The 12,546-nt window shown below is 35.8% G+C and overlaps 1 protein-coding gene across 2 annotated transcripts in view; it reads right to left on the bottom strand.

The window, feature by feature from the left end:
- Positions 1-1,919: 1,919 nt before the first annotated feature.
- The window catches only part of LOC148950868 (ADP-ribose pyrophosphatase), a 31,786-nt gene continuing 21,159 nt past the window's right edge, over positions 1,920-12,546 (bottom strand). For both annotated transcript variants that reach the window (XM_089090059.1, XM_089090060.1), the window contains 2 exons: positions 5,161-5,304; positions 1,920-2,590 (listed from right to left, as the gene is read on the bottom strand). In XM_089090059.1, the coding sequence (XP_088946185.1) occupies positions 2,363-2,590; positions 5,161-5,304 (372 nt within the window). In that variant the 3' untranslated portion in view covers positions 1,920-2,362. The remainder of the gene's footprint in view (positions 2,591-5,160; positions 5,305-12,546) is intronic.

Below are 12,546 nucleotides of genomic sequence, written 5' to 3'. Positions count from 1 at the left end.
TTGGTTTAGTGGAGTTCTTTACTTTTTTTTGAAAAACTTGTTTTGCACAAAAAGTTTTTTTGACTAATTTCTGTTCATGTTCATTTTATATTGACATAGTTTTTTTTCAGAAAGAAAGACTGAGCCTCTTCTGAAGTTAAACAACCATCTCTTCCATAAAAAATTGAAAGCGCAATAGCCCTTTCAATTTCCAATCGAATGAGCGCTTTTTGAAATTTTACGTTTACGCTTTCTATAAAAACATTATATCTCCCGAGGTCATAACTTATAACCTTTGCCCTGGAGGCTCTGAGGCGTTTGTCATCCTCAAAGACATAATTTACAGAACTTTCAAGAACGTTGAACAAAATGGCTGTCTCAAAACTTTGATTGGATGTGTTTGGGGAAATGGTGGGTATGATAGGAGGGTTAGTTGCCCTTCAATCACTTTCGGCTATTAAAAAATTCAATAGCCCTTTCAATTTCCAATCGAATTAGCCCTTTTTGAAGTTTCTACAACATCGCTTAATATAAAACCTTTATATGCCCCCAGGGCATAACTTACAACCCTTGCCCTGAGGGATGTCGGGGGATGGGGGGGGGGGCTGTCATCCTCATAACATAATTTCCAAAACTCACAACTACGTTGAAAAAAATGGCTATCTCAAAATGTTGATTGTATGTGTTTGGGGAAATGGTGAGCGTGAGAGGGGGTTAGTTGCCCTCCAATCATTTTCAACTATTAAAAAGGGCACTAGCCATTCGAACTTCCGATTGAATGAGCCCTTTTTGAAGTTTCTATGACAACGCTTTCTATAAAAACCTTATATGCCCCCCGGGCAAAACTTACAACCCTGGCCCTGAGGGCTGTGGGGGGGGGGGGGGGTCATCCTCAAGAGACCTAATTCTCAGAACTTTCAACCACGTTGAAAAAATGGCTATCTCCATTAAACGCACAACAACATGCGTTTAAACTGGAGCTCGTCACTATTATACCTATTACAAAAAAAAAAAAAAAAAAAAAAAAAAAAAAAAAAAAAAAAATAAAAAAAGTAAACAAATAGACATCGTGACTCGAAAAAATATAAAATTTTGCATTTTCGCAGTTAATGGCTTGTAATTTCTATTAAAGGGTTCTTGGGCCTGCGGAATATGATGGTTCAATTCTAATGAAGATCGAATCCCTTTTGGGGCTCTTATCCCAATTTTCCAAATTAAACACATTTACTAAAGCTAGTAATTCTTAATGGGTAGGGTTAAATTGAATAGAATTTAATTATTTGGAATTATTGGACTTGAACATTTTTTTTAAACCGGAATCTTAGAAGGAATATAAAAATGTGTGAGGTAGAAAATATCCCCTCACCCCTCCCTCAACCATAATCTTTCAAGAAGAAAAGTAGGCATGTTCCACCTTGTTTAAACCAGAATACAGGAAGGATACTCAATCTCAGTGCAAAATGAGCATATCCAAGCCACAGACTGACTCAGTACAAAAAACCTGGCTCATGAACAAATATTTCCTAAATGCTCAAATAAACACCAGTCAATCTCTTATGTCTTATAAGTGTCGTCTTGTTTAGCTGTCAATGTTGCAAGAAACATCAAAAGATAAGCATGACTCATGCACTTCACCTATGCAGAGACGAGAATGTTTTTAGGAAGCTGGCAATGCTGGTGTTTGAGAATAGCGAAACGAACAGGAAAAAGTAAATCATTCAAAAGAAAAGAGAACACACAACCATTCGATGCCTAATTCACCTATTCAGAAATTTTTTTACAACAACATGAAAGAAAAAACTGTTTAAATGTTTAGAAACTGTAAAACTACATTGCCTTTGCTCATGAAAATTGTAGAGCTTGCCATATGGACGCTAGAAGTCCTAGAGACGTCACGCAAAACCCTCTGGACGTTAAATTAAAAAATTTAAGGGCAGCACTAAACAAATCCAAAACTATTTATTATGGCTTCAACTTAAACCTTTCAAACACTACTATTACAAAAAATCTTTAACTAGAAGCTACTGTCCACTAGAGGCACTAATTTATGAAAGTTATGGGGGGAGAGGAGGGGCAAAAATTTTTGTTTATTTTCAAAAATAAAGATTCAAAAATGTTATTCTTCAAAATCAGGGGTCAGGGGGGGGGGATGGGTATTTCGTCAATTTTTTTCCCAAAGAAAATACCAAATTTGTATTTTTTTCAAATTTAGGGGGGAGGCAATAAAGTCTAAGGAGGAAGTTACGCCCTTACCCCCCCCCCCCCAAATTAGTGCATCTGCTTTCAACAGAAAAAAAACAAGGAAAAAACTATGACAAAAGCTTAGAAAAACAATAAAACAAAGCACACATGATGTGCAAGGCTTAAAATTCACACAAATAATTCACCAAAACGCATCACGGAGTTTCACAACTTTTTCAATAATACTTGAGTGACTTGCATATAGTTTTAAATCACGATTAATATCCACCCATCGTACATTTATTGCATCGTCACCTGCTTCCAGTTCAAGAAGGGTCAAGTCACCATTGTCGTCATGGAAATTTACAGCAACTGTCTCCATCCAGGAATTGTCAGTATTTCTCGGGTCATCCACATATCCACGGTAAACCTACAAAAAAATTTAACTAGATTAGGACCAAAAATTTGAGGAAAGGTTTTAAGAAAGATTTTTTTTTAGATATATTCAGTTCATTTACATCTAGGATGTTTTGATCACTATGATGGATCGGTCTGTACACATCCAGTGTTCACAAAGATGTTGCCTAGATATTTTAGTCACCTACACTCGGGATGCGCAGAATACCTGGATTTCGGGCTCATCTAAATATCAAAAGCTAGAACGTTCCCATCTAGATACTCTGTAGATATTCATGTCATCTACACCTAGGATGTTTGAGTTATCTACATGTTCATGGTAAACAGAAGATGATAAAGACAAAATCAATTAAAGGCTTATTGATTAATATTGTTCAATATTGTGTAATTTTTTTAATATTGTAGTTTATATATATATGAAAAACTTTTTATATATGGCAAAAAGCTTTTTATACACGGAAGACTTTTTACTATTTTCCAAAAAAAATTTTATAGTATGAGATTTTCACAACAATTCAGAAAGATGTTTTCGTTAGAAATTTACCATTCATTCACTAATAGACTGACATAGACATGAGAGTAAGATACTTTGCACGACAAAAACCAATAAAAATTCAAGGGGTTGAAACAAAATTCTCGTGGTGCCCTTGAGAGAAGTAGGCACGGGGAGAAAGGGTAGGGGGTCAATACCGGGGTTCCCACCGTCACACGTGTCCTGCAAAAAGTCACAGGCTTGTTTGATGGTCGCAGGTTCATGGGTTTTAGCCGCCAAATAGTAGAAACCTAGAGGTTTTGATGCAAAAGGTTCAAAGGCTGCCAAAAACTGGTATCACTTGCCAAAAGATGGTTTAAGCCACCAGCACTGACAAAAAAAAACGTGATTTCTCAGAAAGTTCTGATAGTTGTCTTTGATGATTTGATATTTTTTCTAAAAGTTTCGGCAGCCCTGAAAGGCTCCTAATATGACCTGATCTTCTGCTAAAAGCTGAATTCCGTAGAACCTACTTTTATTAGATTTAGTTTTTGTTGGTCCCTAATCTGCATCTTTACCTCATCTTGGATGAGGAAGGTACGCAGGGACGCTGGGACTGACATTTTGGGCAGACCTATAAGGTAATTTTCTGCCGCACTGTGGCACAACAGCGGAGCCAAAGTAAAGAGTGGAGTAGACTATATGTATCATTTATTTAATTAGCCTTTCACCGAGTCACTTCGTATGGAAGAAGTAGTCACAGAAACTTCGGAAGGGACTCATCTGGTTGGAAATTGAAAGTTCTAGCGCCCTTTTTATAAGTCATAAGTAATTGGAGGACAAAGAACCCCTTAATATACCTCGTTTTATTCCCCTCCCCAAAGACATCCGATCAAATTTGGAGATAGAGGTTTTGTTTAGCGCAGTTGAAAGGTCCAATAACTATACACCTGGAGATGACATAGCCCCCACAGGGCCAGGGGCAAAGAATTTTCCCTTTATTTACATATAGGATTTACTATTGTGAAAGAGGAGATTTACCTTCTTACTTTTGTAACTGAAAGTAATTAAATGATAACTATGACAGTTCGCATCTTGTTATGTTTACTACAGATTAAATGTGAGTGACAAAGTTCAAACGATAATAGCACGTACTTTTAAGTGACCCTGTTCTTGCTGTGGTAGACAAGCAGAGAGGGTTGTTACTTTGGTATCACTTTTATCACTTCCTTCATGCAACTGAGTAAAATGTTAATTTTATTGCTATAGCCGTTCGGACCTTGTCGAACCTACTCATGTAACTTATGACGTGTTAACGTTGCTACTTCAGGGTATCAAAAGTTCATCCTTCATTGACACATTCTGGCATCAAATTCCGGAATGATGATGATCGGTAGTATGTTCACGGACCTATTTTAATATCTTCTAAAACACACTGCATGTGTTTCCCTGATGTTGGACCTTCTCGACGCGGTAAGGCCAATAGCACAGAAGTGTTTCTATCAACTATACTGTTTAAGATATGAAATATAATCCACAGAGGGTAAAAAGAGATTTCACAAGGATTCCACAGCCAAAACCAGTTTTCGAAAGTGTACAGACATACCAGTGTCCATTTTTCCGTTCAGGTTTTAGCCAAAGCATACAGACATATCAGTTTTCCACAGCCACGACTAGTTTTCCAAAGTGTTCAGACAGACTAGATGCCAAAAACCCAGAATTTACTCTCATTAAAAAATGGCTGGCAATGATGAAAAAACGGGCTTTCGAAAACCTATTTATGATATTCTTTTCCTTCACACGAAGGGTGTACCCAGGGGGAGGGGGCGGCTGTTCAAACGTCCCTCCAAATTTTTTTGTGACTCCTAAAAACATAACGAAAATACATATAAAAAAATTTTTGATGTGCTTTTTAAAGTTTTTTGTTTTTTTTTTAAATCCTACCGAACAAAAATCCTGGATTCGCACTTGTGATCGTCTATTTCTCCCATTCCAAAACCGCAAAAATATCACTATTTTTCTCCCAAACTTAAAAAATACAGATAAAAAATTTTGGCACAGGAAAACCGATTAGACACTCTTAGGAAATCATATCTGAAGTTTGGTTTTACCTCATCACCATGTTCAAACAAGAGTTCAATTTTCTTTCTGAGGTCATCTTTGTCACTATCAGCAAGCGTCAATGAATTCAAAGCTTCTTCCATAAATTCTCGCTTCAATGTTTCACTCACAACTTCTCCTGGATCAACCATCCCCTGTAAATTTTAAATACATTAATCCTATTATTTGCACTATGAGAATGCTATAATGCAAATATATAATTTTAAAATCTAGCTTCGTATACAAAACAAGAAAATTTAAAGAAAAAAAATGTTTGGAGAGTTGTTTTCTCGAAAATAACTGGAAGTCGAACAGATCAAAATTAGGTAACAGTTTCGAATATTTGGAAATATAAACTTCAGTAGGCTATGATAAAGGTTACAACAACAAATTCTGAGCCGGTAAATAATGGCCTGTAAGCAGACAGATGACCACTAAGGCCATGCATCAAAGTCTTTCTTTTCTAAGGATAAAAACAAGTATTTGAATAGAATTTAAAACAGTTCTACATTGCAAGCTTTAAATAAATCATATTATTCCGAAAGATTGATGCACTTATCTTTCTGCAAAAGATAGCCCTCCCTCCCCAAAACCAATACATAAAAGCAGCATTTTTAGAAACTTAACTTATTGAGGCTTGGTAAGCAGCAGTGTTTTGCTTTAGTTGAGATATGATTTACTGGTGACTCAACTCTAGCTTCCGGAGTTCAATTTTAATTCGTGAAATTTCTAAAAGCACTACAGCTAGCTATTGGCCTTTAAAATCCATACAATTTGGTTCACCGAACCTTATGTGAAATATATTATTTATGGAAAACGACATATTTAAGGATCTTCAAAAAGTTTGAGTGGTCAAGATTCCGCTGAAAGAAACAGTACTTCTTAACCGCCATATTACTACGAAAAAAAAAACCCACTGAAAAACGAAAAGATTATGGGAGACAAAAGTGTCTCATAAGTTCTGTAAGATATGCATGCCCTGCGATACATAAAACTTAGCTTACTTACACTTCAAAACCTAACTGCCTATGCACGTCTGTAATTTAAATATTCCGTTACCCAGCATTCTTTGTTTATGACCAAAAACAGCAACTGAATGAAAAAGCAAATAAATTAAACCTCAATGAAAAAGCAACTGAAATTTTAAACAGATGTCTTTCAAGTCGCGAAGCGTCTCATCATGAGAGAAAAAAGAAACATAAATCATGCGAGGAACAAAAATAAAGGGTCTCTTGATGTCAGAACAAATAAGTGATGACTAATAATTCATATACGTGCTGCCCAGCATCTAATATAAAATTCTAACTGCCACTCATTCCGACAGGCGTGGGGAACTTCGTTACATATTCCATTACACAACATTCTTTGTTTGTCACCAGAAACTATACTGAATATAAAATGCAACTGAATCTTCAAAAACGATTCAGTTGCGTGGTGGTTGGATTCCACTGAAAGAAATAGGACTTTTTAACCGCTATATTACTACAAAAAAAAGACACAAAGCAACTGAAATTTTAAACAGATGCCTTTAATGTTGCGAAGCATGTCATCATAAGAGAAAAAAAAACGAAAATCATGTGAGACATAAAAATAAAGGGTATTTCGACGTCAGAACAAGTGAGTGTTGTCTTGTATTTCATATTAAATAAAAAAAAGAAGTTTTTTCAACTGAAAGTAAGGAGCAGCATTAAAAGGTAAAACGAACAGAAATTATTATGTTTATGAAGGGGATTGCCCCCTCCTCAACGCCCCGCTCTTTACGCTAACATTTTTTAGTACTTTTAAGGAAGCTTCTTATTGTTCTAATTAAACAACCCTTGTGTTTTTGGAGTCGTTCTTAACGAATTGGGACAAAACTCAAACTTTAGCGTAAAGAGCGAGGTGTTGAGGAGGGGGCAATCCTCTTTATATACGTAATAATTTTTGTTCGTTTTAAGTTTTAATTTTGCTCCTTACTTTCAGTTGAAAAAACTTGTTTTTTATTCAATTTCTGATCGTTTTTTTAAATAATGCAAGGAAATCTGGCCCCACCTCCATTGAGAAATCCTCCTCCCCATGGAAATTTCCTCGAGACTATTCAGTTCCGGTAAAAAATTTACCCCGAACGATTACCCTTAACAGCTCCACGCGTAAAATTGAGACGGAAAAGAGAAAGCAAGACATATAAAAAGAATTTTTTATAAGAATCCAGGCAAATTCCCCTGAGAAGTTCATGCCTTGGAAACTTCTCTCCCCATGGAAAATTCCCCCGTGGTAAAATATCTAGCAGTAATCCCCCCCCCCACCCGAATATGTATAAATACTTCCCATAGCCAATACTATGCGTAATCAATGGGCAAATTTTATAACTTAAAAACCTTTCCCCCGGGGCTGTGGGGGTCATGTAGTTATTGGGCCTTTCAACTATGATGAACAAAACGGATATATCCAAATTTTAATCGGACGATTTTGGGAAAAATGGGCGGGGGAGGGAGCCTAGTTACCCTCCAATCTTTTTAGTCACTTAAAAAGGGCACTAGAACTTTTAATTTCGTTCGAATTAGTCCTCTCAAGATATTCTAGGACAAACGGGGTCGATGCAGTCACCCCTAAAAAAAAAATCATCCGTTATCTTTCTTCTGGCCTCATTTTAGCAGATAGAAGCTTGAAACCTCTAAAGTAGGGTTTTCTGATACGCTGTTTTGATGGTGTAATTTTCTCAGGGTAGCCTTTAATGGGTAACACTAAATTTAATGAAACTTATATATTTGAGATCAGAACTACTACTAATACTACTAACAACTCACCACAGCATCAAGCCGCCTGAGGCCAACACAGCTACGCACGCTCCTCCTCCATCTCAATCCATGCAAAGCTTCCCTTTTTACACCCTCCCAGGAAGTCCCCATTTCCTTCAAATCTTTCTTTGTGACGTCCTCCCACCCCAGACGAGGACGATCTGCTTTCCGTTTAGCCTTAGACGGTTGGCCAAAAAGGACAATCTTCGGCAATCATGTCATCCTTCAAACGCAGAACGGGTCCTAGCTATCTTAACCTTTCTTTCACTGTCGCCCTAGAAAGTGGTATTGAAGCACATTTTTTGTATTGCCTATTGTCTTGAATACGGTCAGTCAACCGGGCACCCAGAACAATCCGTAAGCAATTTCCCTGGAAAATATCTAGCAAATCTTCATCTGCTTTTCGGAGCGCCCATGCTTCAGAGCCATATTTGACCACTGTAGCTTCTAAATTCTAATTTTGGTTTGCAGACTTATCTTCCTGTTCGTCCAAAGTTTTTTTTACTGTGAAAAAACACCCTGAGCCTTAGCTATTCTACTTTAAACATCTTCATTGCTCCCACCGTCTTTACTAATAATACTACCAAGGCAAGTGAAGCTGCCCACGTGATCAATTTTTGCGTTACCCAACGTAACCTATTCATCTTCACTTATTCCTAACCTTAGTAACTTAGTTTTCTTAACATTAATTTTAAACCTATTCTAGCACCCTGAACTCGCAAAACCTCTAAAAGGTCATTAACTTTGCTCAAACTTTCATCTAGGATGCTTAAATCATACATCATAATTTAAGTCCAGGAGATTTTTTCCTCCCTATTTGATTCCGTGATCTCCCATTGCCTTTTCTGTGCTCCTTGAGACAAAGTCCATCAAAATAATCCATATAAAGGGTTATAGAACACAACCTTGCTTAACTCCTGACTGAATACAAAACCAGCTGCTAACCTCATTTCCTACCTTAACCGCAGCTGTGTTATTCTCGCACATAGCACGAATCACTTTAGTGTATTTGTCTGGCATACCCACTGTATAATGATAATTAGCAGTAAGTTCACCGCATATGATTTCTGGCTCTTCATTCTCGGTGCGAGCAAACAGCTCCTCCCACACACTCTTTCATTAGCGCGTACAAACAGCGCCTCTCATTTGATCTGCCATCAGCGGTCCAATTACCCTGGAACACGTAATTTGGCAGAATCTTTCTCAAAATGTCTTTGAAACCAACTTGAGACTTCAAAACCTGCTTGTAATTCCTAAAAACATCTAGTAATAACATTGCACTACTAATTACCAATTTTCATATATGTATTGGAATAAATTAATTTAAAATTAGTTTTATTAAAATTTAGTGTTCCAACTTTGAAGCCAAGTTTCGCGTTCAAGAGAAATCTGACTTGTCTACCTGTGAAAAGATCTAACGTCGCTTATGTTTTTACGTTCTCCGGAGCACTTACACCTCGGTCCGGGTTTTTATGATGGGCGAGATAGGGGACGATCATACTGTCTAATATTTATATACTGCGGGTATACCATACCAGGATGAAACCTTTGCTAGAGCTCTTCAATCAACAGAATCAAACGCTTGCTAATAATCTATAAAACTGAGGACCAAAGGTCTTTGACAACTCAGGTACTTCTCGATTATTAACCTAAGAGTGAAAATTTGGTCGACATATCCTCTACCTTTTCTAAAACCACACTGTTCTTCTCTTAAAACTTTGTCTACAGCATCTCTCAGTCTAAAAGTATCCCGTTACTAAGTAATTTACTAGCTACAGAGACCAGATTAATGCCTCAATAATTACCACACTCACTCTTATCACCTTTCTTATAAAGTGGCTTAATTAAGGTTTTCCTAAAATTGATAAGTGCTTCCCCTTTTTCAAAAATCATATTCATAATCTTCAGTAACTTATTTCTATCCTTAGAGGCACTAAATTTAATAAACTCATTTACCACACTATCAGCACCTGGAGCCTTATTATTTTTTAATCCTTTTGGTACTGTCGGTAATTCCTCCTCACAGAACAAATTTTCCTTCAAGTACAAGGTTCTAGAAAGATTTCTATTTTCCTCTATGGCTTTTCCTGCAAGTGTACCTCATATTTGCACATTCTTCTTATATTCTGCCCATCTATTTCCAACTTTTACTATAACGCAATTTGTGATATCGTTTCCCTCTTCAACTTCGTCAAATCTAGATTGACTACCCTGTCTCGATTTGTAAACATGCCAATATAACATTTTACTATTATGCCGTCTAGCTGCATCTTCCAGATCCTCGGCAATTTTATCCATGGTCTCTACTTCACACCTCCTTAGTTCATATTTTACTGCTTTCTCCAATTTCTTTACATCCCTCTTATTTTCATATGATCTATCACTCAGATTATTATTGTACAAGCCCCTTCTCCTCTCTATTAATCATAAAGCTTTTTTTACTAATATTCTTAGCTGCAGTCCTAACTTTCTTCCCTAAGACGTCTTCAGCCACTTCACAAATTATTTTTCTAAAATTATTCCAACCATCTTCCAAATTGTCAAATTTTAAATTCTTAAGTTTAGTATTCAACTGTTCCTGGAAAGTTTCTCTCAAAATCTTATACTGGAGTCTACCAACATCATAACTTCCCGAGAGGTAGTTACCCTTCCGAAATTTCAGCTTTAAATTAACCCTTGACACTACTAGATGGTGATCTTTACTTTTAACATCAATAACAGCACTCCTATATACCCTAGTCTCTTGTATTGACCCTGTAAGTCTTCGGTTTACTGTAACATAATCAATAAGGCTTGATGTCTTACCATCACGTGATTATCATGTTAACTTATGAGCCATTTTATGACCAAACACCGTATTGGTTATAACTAGATCGTTATACCTACAAAATTACAGAAGTCTGTATCCATTACTATTTTCTTTTCCTACACCAAATTTACCTAGGCTAGGATACCTAGCCTGGGTAAATTATACCTAGCCTGCTGAACTAGGATGAGATCAGCACAATAAGTAAATTCTTTCGATATATCTATTGGTATAGAAATTCCGTTTTTTAGAGTTTCGGTTACTATTGAGCCGGATCACTTCTTACTTACAGTTCGTTACTACGAACTTTTTGATATGGCTCTCCGGCACCTGGTCTAAAATTCAAATTGACACTCATTTCGAAAAGTGTAGGAGACTTCCGACACGCCAAACTTCTTCGGGAACAAATCGCACACTTTAAGCCACACGCGGCGCAGTTCTGGTGCGTGATGCGCAAGCCACCTGATGTAAACAATTTATGTATATTGGCAATTCCTAAATTCCTTTAATTGGTCTTTATGTACAAGTCGCATCTATAAAGAAGTATTTACTTCGAAAATTGGCAAGCTTACCATAATTACCAAATTACTCAAATATTAATATTAAACTGCGATAGATCCATAATTTTGTAACATTATAAAAGACTAATATAAAATATAACTAATAATATAATAATAGCAATAAAATAAATAATAATATAAATATAAATAAGTAAATATATACTATAAATAAACATGATTAAATATAAAATATAAGTAAAATATACTAATAAAAGACTAATAATAAAAAGACTAATATTACCTTATGGTACCTAAACATAAATATCTAGCAAAAACGTTATTCAGCTCGGTGTTATCTAATATTTGTCAAATTGAACCGACGTTACTATTATGATTTTAACATATTTTTTCATTTAAACCATTAACAGAAAACGTTGTGGTGAAAAGCTTCCGAGTCTAATTTTCCCTCTTATATTTTAAAACAGAGGTTCAAAACATTATTATCCTGATATTGAAAAAACAACTGATTAGCCTACCATATTGTTTCCGTTCGGACAACATTAAAAATCTTGCTTTTCCTTCTGGAAATCTTTAAAGGTTATGTAGGTTGCAAAAGTAGAAACTTACCCCATTCGTACCTTAGAACGTCCAAAACGTTAGAAGGTTCTTAGAAACGTTTGTCAACATTCGTTATACCTATTTGGACAGTAATATCAACTTTAATAAAAATACATCTGGGAGCTTTTACTATGAACGTATGTTGTTTAAAAAAATGGATAAAATTGCACAAAAAAATTATTTTACTAGCCTGGTTTTAAATTGAATGTTATAGCTAAGAAAAAAGTCCAAAAAGTCGTTGTTCTTTTAAGACTAAACTTGCTCTTACTTCAAGATGCATCATTTAAAGTGCCAAGAATAGTCAAATAAAACCTGAATGTTGAATTGATGAAGTTAACACAACCAAATATGTTTTAAAAATTTTTTAAATAAGAAATTCAATTGCTTATGACAGAAAAAAACTGTAACAAAAGGATTAAGGCGGTGTAGATTCTTCCAGAGTCTTAAGTTCCCTTTGGAAGTTAACAGAAGTTTAATTTTTACGGACAAAAAGTGTTGCCAAACCTAACTAATAAATTTTGCTTTTCATTCTCGGTTCACCATAGAAAGACTGACGAAAATGTGTTACCGTCCTAAAAGCTACCAAAAAAGAAACTTCAGATGATCACAGTTTTTAGGTATGAATTGACACAAGATGGGTCCAGAAGAGAAGAAATACCTTTATTCTGATTTAATATTTCATTCTGATGCATCATG

This window comes from Artemia sp. Qi Xiang Cuo, chromosome 6 (assembly GCF_049724085.1).
Source record: "Artemia sp. Qi Xiang Cuo chromosome 6, ASM4972408v1, whole genome shotgun sequence".
In the NCBI taxonomy this organism is placed as follows: Eukaryota; Metazoa; Arthropoda; class Branchiopoda; order Anostraca; family Artemiidae; genus Artemia; species Artemia sp. Qi Xiang Cuo.
This window is presented reverse-complemented; position numbering and strand designations above follow the sequence as displayed.